Source organism: Harpia harpyja, chromosome 2 (genome assembly GCF_026419915.1).
Source record: "Harpia harpyja isolate bHarHar1 chromosome 2, bHarHar1 primary haplotype, whole genome shotgun sequence".
Taxonomy (NCBI): Eukaryota; Metazoa; Chordata; class Aves; order Accipitriformes; family Accipitridae; genus Harpia; species Harpia harpyja.
The window spans coordinates 75,623,547-75,641,005 of record NC_068941.1 but is presented as its reverse complement, the minus strand read 5'-3'; the positions used below and the strand labels follow the sequence as shown (position 1 = coordinate 75,641,005).

Genomic DNA, 17,459 nt, shown 5'->3' with positions numbered 1-17,459 from the left:
AATACAGTAGCAATGAGGAACTTGAATGCTTCAGCTTCTGAGCACTCCCTGCAGTTTCTGCTCCAAAGAATTTACAATTACAATTCTTGGTGACATTTCTTGTGATTTATGGAAAGGACCAACTTCATTCACTTGAAAAAAGCAGGAATTTTGTCATTATTCACAGGGACACTATGATGTAGCAGAATTGCTGGAAATCCTATAATCATTTCCAAAGTTGATACAAAGTTAAGTACACTGACAACACTAATAAATCTAGGAAATACAGACTTGGAAGACTTCTCAATTAGGCGTGATTAACTTGCACAATTACAAGGCCTTCCATTTTAAAGCTAAGGACACCTCTAATTTGTTCAAATGTGTGACCAACCTCTTGTATCACCAGTTCCAACACAACAAAACACATCTGCTCATGGCACAGATTCAAACGAGGCACACCAGTCTGCTGAAACCAAGTACTACACAGAATCAAGCTCGTGAAAAGCCAAGTGCAACAATCAAAACCATGCTCCCTACCTGGTTATAAATTACAAAGCTGTGGTCTCATGAAAGGCAGCATGCGTGTTTGGAAAGACATGGGTCTGTGGCTTTGCGGGTCAGGAGGCAATGCAGAAGCATCCCAGGGACCATTGGCAGATCAAAGTTGTTCAACTGGGAGCCAATCCACAACAGAAAAGCCTCTCAGGAGGCACAATCCTTCATCAAGGCCAAAAAGGTTTTTTGAATCGTTTAAGCACACAGACTCTTCAACGGCCAGTCCATCAAGCTGGTAAGGTCTACAGTGTTTCTAACTAAAATTTGATTTATTTTTGAGGATTTCTTAAGAAAACCTATGACAATACATCAGTACCTCAAATTTCTCTGCTGAATTGTTTGTTCCCCTTTTCTTGATGGAAAAAAAAAGCTCAGATAAACTCTGAAGTTTCAGCAAATACTTGAAAAGAAAGTTCTGACATGTCTTCTATAACATCATGTTTCCCTGGTGAAAAAAATCCTGGTTTTGAGGTTATAAACAGACAACAACTTCATTTTTAGTTATAATTATACAAATCCCAAACTTGTTAACTTGCAAAACCCACTAAGATGCTTATGACTCACAAGAAGTGGAAGATGATTCACCAGTTTTCAAGTATTTACAGTTCTGAATGCTCCACTGCTATGTGCTGGTAACTGTTACCTATTGAAGACCTATAACAAGTCAAAATATACTACATGGTAGAGTAAATGAAATAACAGGAAATTCAGTACATGCTCAAGCACAGTAAAAAAAAAGAATCTTACAACTGTTTTCTGTGATAGCACACTGAGTTATATGCCAAATTGTGTAGGCTGATACTTGTTTATGTGTGATCATAAACATGCATTTGTAGAAGCCTATACCGAGTCATGGGAATTAACACAGCTGAAATTACTGAAAATGTGTAAAAAAATATTGCAACCAAAATTCTCTCAACACAAACGTTTGGTGATAATAAGGCAACTGATATGCAAACTAAGTTAACAGTTCACACAACTTACTTTTGTCTGGCAGGAAACACTTGCGAATAAAGTTAAAAAAGCAAATGTCAATCTTTTCACTTGAGTCAGCTGCAGATACCGGGGCTGACATAATGAAAGCATAGTGCATTAAAAAAGATCAGACAAGCTTCTCTAGATAAAATGAATGCATAAGCGAGTTCTACAGTGCAAATGGGAGGTCACTGAATACTATTCCCTACTCATTTCTTGGCCCTAAATTATACTGAGAAAACCCCATTATATTTTCTTGATGTCTCAGCTCTGTAAAGAAGTTTGATCTATGTGCTAACGTCAAAGGTAGCTACGCTTTTTTTCCTCATGTATTTTGGATATAGGTCTGAGTAAGCCTGTATGTCTAGATTCAGACTTGATGTGACAAGCTAACTCTGTGTTATTTCCATTTTAAATAGCAGGATTAAAATGGATAATCACATTTATATCACTGTCAGGTCTATTTATGACACAATGTGTAGTATCTTGCATCCAGGAAAAGGAGAGGAACAGAAGACTGAGCATTATAAATTGTTTTTTTGATTCCTATTCTTATGTATATCCATTTGTTTACTGGATGAATTATACAGTTGTAAAACAAAGAAATGGGTTATTTTATTTAAGTACATAAACTGGAATTTAGAGGCCTAGCACGGAGCCTGACCATGTAAGTGCAAGCCTTAAATAAATCTGTGCCTACCCTGGCTCTCACATCAGTTTGCCTGTATCTGTGTTAATGCCATGACAGGATAAGATCCTACACATTTTCTGTAGGTACCAGGCTAGGGATTACTATCAGCAAAGGGTGGAATTGATTACTAAGTTTGTAAGCTCAGTCTGAACTATTTTGCAGTAAAGCATCCTCAGTCAGCTTCACTTGGCAGTGAAATTTTCCATTCACTGAAGAGGGTCCCCATACTCAATGCTTGCCGGACCAGCATGACCAAGACATAGCCCATGCAGGGATTCACTCCAGCCAGCCGCTTTCACCTCAGCAGTACCTGGGAACAGCCCTTAGGGCGGCAGAGAAAAACCCCATTACCTTACCCCTATTACGTCTCTTCAGTAAGCTGTAGATATTTTTGAAGCAAAGCTCCTTCTGTTGATGATTTATTTGTTAAAAGCATTAAGTTTTGTCTTGTGTCAGGTTCATGTTATAAAAGCTAGACTAGATCTTGACCTTGATCTATGACAGATTACTGTGGGTGGTGCTTTATTTTCTAATGATGGTATTTGAATCCCCTGATGCAGATCATCTCGAATAGATTGGGAAAAAAAATTACTCAAAACCATTTTTTTTTTAATACAAAACAGCAGGAGTCTTTAAAACTTTCAATTTCTGAATATATCCTGCAGAAGGATTTGTACTACACAACTGCAGTCTTTAACCCACTATACCTCGGGTCTTAGGAGTGGCGTTGTAAGGTAGACCTTCATAAGGAGACTTTTTCTCCTGGAAGGCACTACATGGTTACTTCAACACATCTAATCTTTGTCCATCCAAAAGCCCAAGTGTAATAAAATGATTAAGGAGGAATAATGTCTTTGTCTAAAGGAAATCCCATTGACCACTTGTGGATTAAGGTAGCATGCATTAACACAGTCACACCTTGCAATTCATCCTACAGTGAAAATGTGCCCACATGCACTCCAGCTGTCAACAAATACCATGGTCTGGGAAGCTGCTTGGTCAATTATCTCTTTTCTAGTGCTGATTCTTTCTGCTTACATTTTTTCCAATACAGTGACTTTTGAGTTTCTCCCTTTAGAGAGTTTGGATGACATAGTTGATTATAAAAGGCTCTTTGTTACCTCTCCCATATTATTAATGGATATTTTTATGATTAATTGACCCAGGACAAACCAGCACAGAATCCCACTTGATATTTCTGTGTATGACAGTTAAGTGTTGATAGCTACTCTCTAAGAATAGTTTTGCAGTTAGCTGAGCATCCACACTGTTATCATTTCATCCAGCCCACACCTCCTGTATCTTTTATTCTCTAAGCTCAACATGACGGACTTTTTCATACAATATGTATGAAAAACTGTGAAATTCACTGCTTTAGGATGCCATGGGTTCTAAAAACATACGGAAGTTGAAAAGTAACTAGGCAAATTCAAAGAAAAAATTTTATCCAGGGTATTATAGGCCAAGGTATTACCTTCTACTTCTGGTACTCCTTGAGCAACAGCTTCTCAGGCTGAGGGGAGCAAAAGGTGAAAAGGCCATGTTTGCCCCATTCTTTCACTCTCCTCTACTTACAGCCTATTGGGGATTATGGGTAGGTGAAGGTTGATTCTGACCTAATGCAAACAACGTCACATGGGACTGCATTAAAAGTCTCACTAAAAATCAGATTATAGCAAAACTTCCTAAGAAACCTCGAGATTAAAGTATTTGTCACCCCATTTTTTCCACTTGCTAAGACTGGCTGTCACTGGAACATATTTTTTCCTGTTCTGACCCCAGTGGAGCCACAGACTTTCAATGGAGATATCTTGCATTACCCTTTGGACACCATGGAGGAAATGTGTTAGGGATGAGAATGCAGACTGAAGTGTCTGGAGTACCCTTGTTTAGATGACCCATGCCCTAAGCAGGGAATCCCTTCTTGTACGTTAAGATCTATTAACATTAAAAGAAACATGGAACGAGTCTAAGAGCCCTTTATCATGACGTCCCAAAGCAGAATAACATCTTCTCAACTAAGAAAGCTGGCTTCCTTGACTTCTGTGTGGTACTGCAAAAGATTTCCTATATTCTTTTATGGTCTACTACTGAATTGTATTTTAACTCATTCCAGGCTTTGCATGGCTCGTCTGTGTCACAGGCTTTGGAAGGCACATTAGTAACACCTTGATGCATCACCTTATGGGAAATGCTTAAGGCATAATCTTCTCCACATAGTCATAGTCTCTTCCTGTGAACATTATATAAAGACCAAATGTGGTGCCACAGATGGCAAAATTGGATGTGGGATGCTTAATTTGAATAACATTCTCTTTTATTCCATGCTGGTTTCATGGAGGGGGGAGGAATCTTTTCACACGTTTACTTCTGTCTCCCTTTCCATTCAGCCTGTTGCCTTGTCAAAGAAAGGCACTGGCAAATTGTTCTTTTTGTCCACTAAGAGTAAGACAACAACTAAATTAAATTAACCCCAGTTACTAAAAATTACAAAAAAGCCACAATAACCAATCTTACTAAAGAATAACTAGGTTTGTGGAGCCCCCTTACAGTAGAATTTATAGAACAGACTTCTAAAAAACACATATTTGCCAGGGAATTATTTAGGTATATTCCATCCTGCTTCAAAGCATGACATCATGTCAGATAACTTACTGCTGTGACATGTCTATGAGTAGGAAATCTATTCAGTATTTCATTCCAGAGGATACCTAACTTCTTCAGAAGCAAACTGAAATTAATGGGTGCTCTCATTAAAAAGTAGCTTGTCTAGCCAGTCCTCTAAACTGAATCTGTGTTCAGTACAATGGCTGGAGAAGTCTACAATTAACTGAAAAACATACAGAAAGTTTATATCGTCTCCCCAGAGAGAAGCCAGGGCACTAAGTACGCAATGCTACAACACAGGTGTTTCATGAAGTAAACTAGGAAGTGATGGTGTAAGCAGGAGCTGCAGCCAAATTATATGAATGAAAGGAAAATGCTGATGCATGTGTTTCATTCTTCAATGTCTTGTTCATGTGGCTTTTGCTCGACAGGAAGAGGGATGGAGCTGTAGGCAAACCATGTTACTAGCAGGCATATCAAGCGATCTGAGGCAATACAGAGCTATAAAAAGGATGGGATGTTATTTGCCTTTCCTCAAGGACCACATCAACATTATCACTATTATGCTGCTGCTCCCAGGAAACACGCTAAAGGGAGACTTTCAAATTTTTCCACAGTTTGAATGATATTTTATCTCCTAAATATTATTTTGCTTCTCTATGAAATATATCTATTTCAATCTTTTCCTTTAGCATTCATATGAGGCTCACCAATACCTAAGTATTCTTACTGAGGCTCAGAGTCTCATGACCACCTAACATATGCCTAATGATCAGAGATGGTACGTGATTTCTTTGTGGACCTCTCCAATAGCTATTTCATTTACAAGAACAAAAACTCTCCTTCTATTACTGATAGGAGTATCTACTGAAATCCTGGAATTTATTATTAATAAAATCTGGTTTCTGCTAGCCAGCACAATATACAAAAAAAGCAAAACAGGAAAATTAAGTTCTCCCCTTGCTTTCTCCTGCTTCTTCTCTTCTTCCCTCTGAGTAGTACATAAGACATATGCACCTGACTTAATATTTAATGCTGTCAAATAGATTAAAATAAAAACCAACCACAAAAAAAAACCCAGCAAAAAGAGCAGCTGAGAGGTTGGGAATAGGAGGAAATCACCCATTCCTAGTTCTAGGCATGAAAAAAATTTAGAGGAAATTACTTGTAGAAACGAGAAGCTGCAAAACCTTCAATTGAAAAATCAAATTCATGTTGTTGTTCCTTTAAACAGCAGCGGTGATACATTTATGCAGATTACTGAAATAAAATTAAGGCTACAAAGCAGCATTTCTCTTGAACTGAAAAAGCAAATTTGAAGGGAGCGGAGATATCAATACCTCAGCATTTCCAGAGGCACAGCAAGTAGCTTAAACGGAGAAAGTATTAAAAACACTCCTCTCAGGCATAAAAAAGTTACCACACATACCAGGAACCAAAGCAGACACATCCACCTCATTATGTATGAACAGTGTGCTCTGAATAAGCCCCACAAACTGACAGCACAGAAGGAACGGAAAAGATGACAAACCCTATTTATAGAATGGCTTTAATACCATGGAATCATCTCCACGTGATTTTCATCTGTCTCCACAAAAAAGAGGTGTATTCTTCACTTAAATAACTGGCAGAATTATCATTATTATTTTTATGTGTATCTTAAAAAAAGAAGCATTTCTGCAGTATCACAAAGAAGAAATTGTAAGAGGTAAGGATTTCCATATGTCACTATTTTCACCTATAAAAAAGAATGTCCCTTTAATTAAAAAAAAGATGGCTTACCCAAAAATAGATTTGTGGAAATTCACAAAGATCAGAAGAAGATCTTTGTGACCTTTGAGAGTCCTTATGTCCTAGATTATAAGAAAATATACTTGATAGCTGGATTTAGTTTAACATTTTATAGGTCATAAGCAGTTGCTTTGCCACTGGAAAGGATTTTTTTGCCAAAACCATTCTTCTGACATTTAAAAATGCTTGTCTGGTGTGTCCAGTATTGTGCAAATACAGTTGGTATAGAATATATAAAGATAAGGAAAAATTCTAACAAACAAAGAAAAGAATATTTGCTTGTTTGCAACTTTCCATTCCACAGACCTCTCCCATTGTTTCTTATGTATTGCATTGCAAACAGAAATGTATTTCCTTTAGCAATTAATCATGTACTCACCTGTATTTTTAGGTTTAGTTTTCTCATTTAGTGGTTTTTTTTTTCCTAGTCAACTTTTCTATCTTGAAATAGGAAAGAAAAAAAATGTGCATGGGTAATTTTTTCAACTAACATCTTCCTCTACGTTCAATGCGTAGCGAAGGTACACAACCTACTCAGGAGCTCGTGTGTTACGAAAGGATGCCTGCTTGCCCCCAGTGAATGAGATAGCAGAATTTAACACAACATGGGACAACCTTGTTCTAGCTTGCTGGCTTATTCTTTCACCAAGCTGGGTTGCAAACATTTACTCCTATATTTTTAAATGGCTGAAGGATTTTCCCCACTGTTTGTAAGCTGCTATAGAAAACGTGTCATTAAAACGTGCTCAGTAAGACATATGGCTATTTCTGCGATCCACACTGAACACACCTAGTTGTACTATGCCAGAGCCTTCTCCACCAACACTGCCTGCTGCCCAGCAGGCACATGAGAAGACTCTCAGATGTGAATAAACTGCTACCAGGTAAAGTCATTCTACCAGGTGAAATCATTTATGAGTTAGCACTTAATGTACTTCGGGCCCTGCTGTTCCTACCTTCTTCCTCATACAAAGCACCTCAGGATATATCAACTTTTTATGCACCTAAAACTAGAGAACATCTTCTTAAAAAAAAATCCCCAGCCACAAAACTGGGCTTTGGATTAAACCTAGAAATAATATTTTCAATTGCTTTATCCACCATTACACTTAATCCTCAATACACTATTCTGTTTATATTCTACCCTGTATAAGGAAATAAAGTCAGTAATCTAAATACCAAACAAGTTAATGGATTTTTATAACCATACTTACAGAAAAAACAGCAGCCACAGTCTCTACAGCACCAGTACTTAGAGTAACATAGGGGATTGTTTCATGATTGATCCCAGCTTCACTGAAGATGTTGTTTGTGTAGTACCAGATCTGTATCAGAGAAAAGAAAATGAGTTATTAATCGTTATGGCTTGAACTACAATATACTGGTATTCAGTTCAAGCATCTGATCTGCCAGAGACCAGACTTCTTAAAACACTGAGCACTCCCAAATGACCGAGGGCTGGGGAGGACAACAAATGAAGGGAAGGTGCAAATTTCAAGTAGATTAGTCACAACACTGCTGTACTTCTGCTTGCAGACCCAGGCAGAATTACAAGCAGCTTTAACTCGATTTAGGTTAATTCACTTTAGGAGTAAATCAAAGAAACTCACTTTAAGCTTGAACAAGAGGATACAAATAGGTTTCGTGTGGCTAAGCCACACTGCTTAAAAAGCAGGTTTGGGTGGCTTTATGGAATACTTCAATGGCACGTAACAACAGAGAAGAGAACAGGAAAGAGATGCTGAGGCACTGCAGAAACTGCTCCTTTTTGGACAGAAGGTGTGAAATTTATCTCACTTTAACCTCACTGCAGCGTGGACAACTGCAGTACAAGCCATCACCCTAATCTCTATCATCAACAGAAAAAAAAGATACTTTTAGAGTCAGAGTTGCTTGGTGAAAAGTAAAAAGCCTCTTTTACGATGAAATGAATCATAGGCTAGAAGGAGCTGTCACTAATGGACAGAAACACAGGGAGCGTAGGGTTACTAGCTTAGAGGAAGTCATTCATGTTTGGTCAGTAAAACCACATCCAGTGGTGACAATGTCCAGACAGAGAATATATAGTGGTAATACTCTAAAATAACAAGTTTGGTAAGTATCAGAGCCCCACTCATATCACAAATAAAGTCTGAAAACCATATAATATTTATGTTGTACTCAAGGTGACAGCAAGAACTAGCCAAAGATTTCAGCTGCCAAAAGCATGAAACAAGAAGAGACTGCCTTGGAGAGAGAAAAGATAATTGATTTACTAGAGAAATGAAAAACAATTGAAACAACCAATTATCAGAAGAAAATAAGTTCTAAACTATAGCTGATTACCTGTGACAACAAAACTGAAGCCAGAGATAATGATGGCCCTAAGCATAAAAGTAGCAGTGATATTTTTTTCCATATGCTGTCCATGTGACAAGCCCTAACAGGGCAAGCACTGCTAAAGAAAAGGCTTGTCTGATGAATAGAAGTGTTTTGATCACATGAGGAAAACCCTGCTGCCTACCAGCATATTATGCACATGCTACATCTGTTCATCAAGCTACTAAATCGGGAGCTTTGTGGAAAAAAAAAAAAAAAAAAAAAAAAAAGTAATTCTAAATTCCCAACTAGTCCTTCAGCAAAGCTGCTTGTTCCAGACCAAAGAAGAAAATCCAACTCATCTTACATAAACCAAAAGTAAAATAAAATACCAAGGACTAAAAAGTCACCTATATCACCCTACAGATAAAGAGAAGCTGAATGAAGACTTCTGTGCCTACTGCTGGCACATCAGCTCTCACCAGAATAGATGCAGTGACAATAAGTGATAGTAGCAAACTTCTCTAAATGAGGTAATCTGCCTTTATGGAGCGTGCACTGTTGTTAATTGTGCATTTCACTGGCCTGCTGATAGAGAGCACAGACTGAAGCAAACCCAAGAATCAGCTCTCATTTCCTTCTGAAATGTTTATGCCCAATGATAAATTTTTTGGGACCCAGTAGTCTGACAACCTATTCACCTCCCATACACCTATGCAGTATATAAGGAAAACAAGGTAGCACAAAACCGTGATAAAAGTAATTTTTTTCTTCATACTACAAGTTACAAGATTGAAAAATTCACGCAATGAAAGTTAGAAAACGTAATTTAGTCATTTCATTCTTGGTACCAGTTTTGCATAGCAGATAGAGCTTCTAAAAATGATAGTGATATTGCAGGTATGCAGACCTTGAAAGAGAAAAGGCCAAGGAGTCACTTAAGCAGACAACTCCTGAATGCAATTTGCCAAAATGTAACAACTAGAACATAAGATGTTTCTCAAGTGGTTTTACAGAAGAGTGTGACTGACCACTGATGGTAAGAGTGGTAATAACACAGGTAGATTAAAAAACTGGCAGAGCAAAGACAGGATGAGGTTCACTGACTTATTAGTCTCTGTAGCAGCACAAAAATAAATTAGGGTAAAAATTAACAAGATGTACACATTTCAAAACAATAAAAGTGAATGTTTTTCAGCCTGTGTATCATTAAACAGGGAAGTACATTGCTCTAGGATATTACTGAGACAAACTTAGTAAGCTAATGACGACTACTCTACTTTCACTTAAGTTATTTTTCTAACATGGTTTTTGTTAGCTAATGATTTCATTAGCTCACAAAATTAACTAATGATTGGGCTAAAAGTCTTGGAATGAAAGAGCTGTGGAAAATGGGGCAGAAGGTCCAAATCAACACAGGGACATCTGACTTCCTGCGTCCATGGTGGGTTGCTGTTGCTTCACAGGCTGAAGTAAAACTTTGCCATTTTGGTCAGTTAAACAGCTGCCATGAGGAACAGCTGTATCTCTGCAGTCCGATTTCTGTGAGTCTGGAGGTAACATTTTAGCATTCTTGCCTGTAGACTAGTTAGCTGCATGAAAGTTGCTTTCTTTGCTTATCATAAGCTTTTACTCCTATAAGCTCTTAGCTTAAAGTGGCATGCAGTATATGTTAGTGGTGTTCCCAAACTTTCTCACACCACTGACCCCTCTAGCATTGACTCAATTTTCCAGTCCTTTTATTTCTCATCCAGCTCCCTACATACATTTCTTCTTAAGAAATTCAACTCTTCAACAGGAAAAGAAAGCAACAAAAAGTGATGGGTAACAACACAGACATACACTGTGTGCACACTCAACCCTTCCTACACTGCCTGATGCCAGGTCTTCTCCATACCAAGTATGAAGAGCACACCGTGGTAGATCTTTTGCATACTGAAAACATGCATTGCTGCACAGACCCCCGTCCCCACCATGATTTCTTGCCATTTGAAATACACCCCTCTGCCTTCAGGACAAAGCCCAGAGAAGCCTAGGGATCCTATTTTGGGAACGACTCTCTTAAAGCAATATGCAGTACAGTATATTTCTTGATGTGAAAAAGAATAAAGTTCACCAATGAGAACTTCACTGTAGTTTTGTGTCTTCATTAGAACTGAGATACAATGGTGGAAGATAAATAAATTTATTATGGATGATATGTATCATGGATAAATTCTATCAGATGACAAGGGACTAATACAGATTCACTTATTTATGTCAATTTAGGTCAGACTGTCTGGTATTTCATTATAATTGAATACATTAATACGATCGGGGCTTAACCATGATTTCTGTTCAATGTGGAAACCAACAAATGTACTGTTTTTAAGCACAACAAATTTTTATTGTAAAGTAAGAGCCTTAAAAGGAAGCAAGTGTTCTCAGATACCAGCAGGATGATTACAGAAGTCTGCCAGTTGGTAATTTCCCCAGAGAGTGACCTGACACTCTCGCCTGAAAGAAGTCCAACTTTCCCATATGCCCTGCCCAGATGGTAGTTGTGGAAAAGACCAGACTGACTAACAGGGCACTACAGACAAAGCAAATGGTGGGAGCTATGAGTTAGAAGGAAGCGTTCGCAGCCAGTTAAACCTTGCTGATGCTGGCTCACACCCAGCAGGTTAATTCAGATGCAGTCAGGCAAGCCAAGACCTGGGTTCAGCAGTATCTGTCACGCCTGTACCTGTCCTCTAATCTCTGAGCTTCAGGTGACTTGAGCAAGATCAGCCAGGAAAGCCATGCAAAAGAGACAAGGAATTGAAACCTGGTCTCTTAATCAAGTGGTCCAGCTATTTCTCTTGACCTCTCTTATAACTGCTTGTTTTTACTATTAACTATTTAAATAATCGATTTCAGAATGCAAATTCTGTGTGAATAATTTTTTCTCATGTTTAGTGGCATTGCATGGGAGGAGAAGCAAAGTGATAATAACAAAAAAAGGTAAGGCTTGAAACAGCCAACTCAACACACAGGTTTCCTGACAAAGATAGTTTTTCTGAGGCATATTTTTAGAAAGTGGCCACCCAATGGCACTTTAAAACAACTCTGGCATCCATTTCGGACTGGACATGTCTCACTATCTCCCCACACCCCCACTCAATCTATGAAAGTGTGGCTTTGTTCTGCCACGGAATACTGAACAATTTCTGTCATTTATTAAATACCCGCAAAGCCACAAAACTCTTCCATTTTCTCCTGAAAATTTAGCTGTGGCATTCTCTTTCTTTTTTAGGCAATATGCTTCATTATTTGAACAGTCTGTTTCTTACTACAAGTGTCATTTTTTTTCACTTATGCGTTGATTAATCTTAGAAAGACTGGACGACAAGATAATTCCATTTCTTTTCTTAAAAAAGTGTCCACAATGAGGAACAAAATAGCCTGTCATTAGCACTGAAATCGTACAATTAGGATTTCACCTATACAAACGTTTTTATAGTTCACCCCACAGTATGAAAAAAATCTTCTATTTCCCTCCTAGTATTTTGTTAAAAGCTTTTAGACACCAGAGTTCTAATTGCATTAATCTTTCAAACGGTCTTGGACAAATTACTTTGTATCAGGAGTGTTAAAGCTATAGAGATACTTGAGATAAGCCTGAACTAGTTGTCTTAGATACCAGAAGCATTTACACTTATTATCACTGATTAGCCCTGGGGGGGAAAAAAAACAAACTACCTGAAGTATGGTGTAATGCACAAAGCCACAGTAAGAGCTCCTTTCAGCAGCGGTAATATTGTCTTTCAAATATATATAAGTAATTAACACTTTTGAACTCTGACGAAAACCCCTTTTGCTTCGAGATGCTTCATGAGAGCATTCATGTTGTGCATTGTAAAGCATCTAAGCCAGATGTCACAAGCTGCAGCAAGGAAAGTGCTGGCGGGATAAAAAAAACACTTTTCACAATGTAAGTGGTGAAAACACCTGGCATAGGTTGCCCAGGGAGGTTGTGGACTCTTTACCCTTGGACGTATTTAAAACTCAACTGCACAAAGCCCTCTGTTGCCTGAGCCAACCCTGAAGTCAGTCCTGCTCTGGGCAGGGGCTTGGACCAGATGACCTCCAAAGATCCCTTCCAACCTAAATTGTCCTGTGACCCTCTCCTAGCCGATGCAATAGGCTTGGACAGATGGAAGAGAAGACTTTGATATCCATTAGCCTCAGACACTTTAATGGTCAACAGGACTTCTGGCTATTGACTGTTTTGTGTCTTCTTTTCCTCTTTTGCTTCACTTTTCCAAGAAAGGCATATTGAAGCACAGCTTATTCTTCGAATTGTATGAAACAACAACAAAAATCAAGCATCCCGTGCAACCTCTTAAAATCACTTACAGGGAACTTTTGCTGAATTCTGTAAGTACAGAACTGAATTAACCTAAGCAGAAATGTCTACTGAAAAGACCAATTTTACCTAACATGAACAAACATGGGGCATATCAGACCAGATCTTAACCGACCAGAAACAGAGAATCTGAGCATCAGAAGCAGAAGTTGCACACTCTTTCTTTGCTGATCTGTGCTACCTTTTCATGTACTCCTTCAAAGTTAACACAACATGGCTACCGTCCCTTTTTTTTTTTGTTGAAAAAAATCCAAACAAATGATACAGATCTCCATGGACCTTCCCACATGCTGGCGTAACAAAATCACTACTACTAAGGAGCAGCCAAAAATGAAACTCATAGAGGTTGCTCAATCCTTGTACAATCCTTGCACAAACCTTGTATTAAAAAGAAAGAAAGGAGCACCCCAGGAGGGTGCCTGAAGAAGGACACTTACAGCATTTAGCCCACAGAGCTGGTAGCAGCCCATGGTGACGACCACGGTAATGACTTGCCATCGCACAGCGTGGGTTCTCAGGAGCTGAAGTATCGACACTAACTTGGTGTTTCTTTGGACTCGAGACTCTGCCAAAACTTCTTCTACTTCATGAGACACGTCATCTTTCCCAAGGAAGGTCTGAAATGCTACAAAGAGAGGACATGTACTTTAGGTCAGACACTTGGCTCTATGTGCATTTACAACAGACTTGTTTCATAGAAAGGGAAACGTGTGACACAAACAGGAGACATACATGGGCTACAACTTAATTTTTCTGCCAACAATATCATTCTGCTCTGGGTATGATCTGGCTTATCCCTGCAACTGGTCTCAGAAACTGCAACAAGAATATAATCTGGCACCCTACCGGATCTCTCCTTATATTATTTTGTATATAATACAGCCTAAGGTCCAGTGTGGAGTGAAAACCCTGTGTAATCTGAAAAAAGGGTTTAAAAGCAAAAGCAGTTCTGAACAGTATTTGACTTGGCTATTTTTGCAGCCTAACAATATAGCAGACTTTGTTGCTGGAGATAGATTGGATAGAGAGGTAATAAGATGTAAAAACATACGTAAGTCTGGTAAACCAAGAAAAGGCAGACATTTGAAAGGAACAGCTATTACTCTTCATATTACCTCTTATTTTTACTAGCATACAGACAAGAATTCACTTTGTCAAGATGATTAATATTAGAAAGAATTACCCAGAGCAGTTCAATATTTTCTATTTGTCAACGCTGGAGACACAGGAGTGAATTTACTTGCCAAATGTAAACAAACAAACTCATCTCCCCAGAAAAACATACCATTCAGTATTATATCATTGCACATCGATGACTTACTGAGATATCCTTCCACTGTGAATAATAAAAGCTTTCCATCTCACACCTCCTCCAAGAGGTACTACAAACAGATACCTCCTAACAGGGGTGGTATATCTCCACCAACCTTGTTTTACAGATAGTGTATATGCCGATGATACTTTTGTCACAATCTTACGAACATACCCCAGGGGTTGGCTTTTTAAGAGATGTTTAAAATGCTCATCATCTTGGAATGACTGCAGAGAAACAATTACTTTACACATACCCCTGCCACAAAGCTTTGTGACCCAGCAGGATGCTAACTCTAAAAACAATCCTTTACACAGCAGGTCACTTAAAATTGTTATTTTTTTATTAAGTGAATAAGCTGATTTAGTTCTCCTAAGAGCCAAATCAGTTCTTGTCTTATCCACAGTTTTGCACAGTATTGCCTATAAATAAATGACCTTCACATTTTTCAGGAAGTATGTGTTCTTTTGGGTCATAGAAAGGACTTGGATGGTCAAGAAAGCCAGAGACACTGACTAGTCATGGTTAAAATGCCCAGACCACATGTAAGTTTTGGAAGTTACAAAATTTTAACTTTACCCAGTAGCTGAAAAGGCCAAGTAGAGGCATTTCAATGTTGTGAGGGACAGGCCACACAAATGAACTGGTGGCCTCCCCAGAGCACCCCTCTCTGTCCCTTTGGTGAATGGGAAACTCTGCACACTCTGCCTGGCTCCCAGTCTGGCGGCACAGGGAACTAACTCGAGCTCTGGGCCAAGATTTTCAGAGGCAGTTAGCACTTCTATTGCATTTTAATGGGCCCTATGTGACTCTGCTTAACAAGAAGGATGATTTTTTTTTTAAGGGATTAACACTGACCACCTCTGGGTGTTGAGTCAATTCATAACATTCATTTATTCTGATATCCAGTGTCTCTCTTGGCAAAGGAGAGGTCAGAAATTTTTAAATCTCCCAGAAACAGCATAAGATTTATCTTTTCACGCAGGCCTTAGAATCAGAAATGAGTTAAATTTGGACCTCAGAAGCCAGAATTTAAGCTGCTGAGTTTTGTCCTTGTGTCACTGTCTGGTTTTTATTATTAAATGACATGCTAAACGCTCGTTAAAATGAGTGTGATGTATTTAAAGACACTGATAAGAAATGTAAAATTAGAACAATGTGTGCCTATGGTATGCTAAAGTCAATGTCTCATGCTTAAATTACACTTTCCTCAGTATTATTAGAGCACTGATAAAGAAAAACTCAGATAAAGATGAGAACAACCAGACATATATCACCATACACTTCTTTGAAAAGATTCTCTCAGATTTTTAAGCATCTGCTTTATCCGTGTAAATTAGGTCAGTGCACAATTTTCTTTATTTTTCCTGTCCTTAGAATCCTCGGCATTACTGTAGGGCACACAAGTCAAAAATATAGGTGCAGTCAAGTAAAAGGAAAGCAATCCGTCTTTTCTGCACAAGGGAGCTTGCTGTATTTCTAGAGGGACAAGGAAGTAAAAAACTGCAATTACCAAAATTACCAAGTACAAGCCAAGAAAAATATAGACACCTGCTTTCTTTTTCTTCCCTCCCTGGTATTAGGACCAGAGAGGTAAATGCCACTAGGAAGCTTTGACGGATACTTAAAATCACCAACAAGTCAAGAAACGCTAAGAAAATGCTATGCTATATATGCATAGTTTTGAGTAGACAACACTCACTCTTCTTGGAAAAACACATTTTCCTGCTACTCAACACATCTTCAATTTTCTTCCATTAACAGTTTTTCTGTACAGTAAGAATCACAATTTTATACATAATTAATGTGGAAATAAATTCTGCATTAGCAGGGAGATGGGAAAACTCAAAGGTCTTTCAATGTGTGATGTTCAATTCTGTTCATTTTACATTTTAAACCCCTGCATTATTGCACTGAGAAGCACAGCAGTCATTCATCTCCCTGCTGCAATGACTCATTTCCCTCCGTGACTGGCTGCTTCTCTCTGTGAGGAAGTCTTATTTTCATGTCATGCTTAAAACCATCTAAGGAGTTACAGTTCTAGCAACTTTTAGACCTTTCCCAGATTTCTTTTTAACTCCCTTAGATCAGAAGCTCCTAGATGCTCAGCTTTCAAATGTCAGGACGCTGCCTTTATAAAAAGCAAAAGAAGTGGATGGTTCCAGTCAAAGGGAAAGCAGCTAGGAAACCCTTCCATTTACACCACCAGTTTTTATTCATCTCAGCTAAGTGAAGGTGAAACACCTGAAAGTGGTTCAAAGGTCTGAACAAATCAGTCGGCACTGTCTTTAAAATGAATCAGACCTTTAAATTAACTGAAGATGGACACTCAAGATCTCAACTACATGGGGAATTATTAATTCTTTTTCCACTGTAGTACTTTTAGGACTGTGCAAAGAAAGCAGTTGTTATTGTAAAGACTGAATTAGCATGTAAACTTTGAGAAGACATTTTAAAGGATCAAAATGCTACTCTGTGGTTTACAGAATACAGCCAGCCCCAGGCAAGAGGAGGCAGAAAAAGAGACAAGTGGACGCAGGTAGTAGTTTGGGCTTATGCCTTTAAAAACTTTAAAAAAAAAAAAAAAAAAAAAAGCTGCATGAGTATTATTGTCATCTGTTTCCCACAGACACGTTCACTTTCACTTCACTGATGATTAAGTATATTAAACCCAGTGTCTTTAACACAAAGCTTTGTCTAAGCTCTGCTTAAACAGCACCTTCTTTGGCCACTGTGGGAGACAGAATACTGGGCTGGATGGACCCAGTCAGACATCTCCTATTAATGCTGGCTGCTGTTCTGAGTGGTGGTAGACATATGGGATGCCTTGCTGATTGCCTCAGCACCTGCAAGAAGTTCACCCA

General features: G+C 38.5%; 1 protein-coding gene across 1 annotated transcript in view; it reads right to left on the bottom strand.

Moving 5' to 3' along the window:
* Window positions 1-17,459, bottom strand: part of SLC2A9 (solute carrier family 2 member 9) — a 117,354-nt gene that overhangs the window by 49,070 nt on the left and 50,825 nt on the right. The window contains exons 8-9 of the mRNA XM_052780471.1: window positions 13,721-13,908; window positions 7,813-7,923 (exon numbers count right to left, since the gene is read on the bottom strand). Coding sequence (XP_052636431.1) covers window positions 7,813-7,923; window positions 13,721-13,908 — 299 coding nt within the window. The remainder of the gene's footprint in view (window positions 1-7,812; window positions 7,924-13,720; window positions 13,909-17,459) is intronic.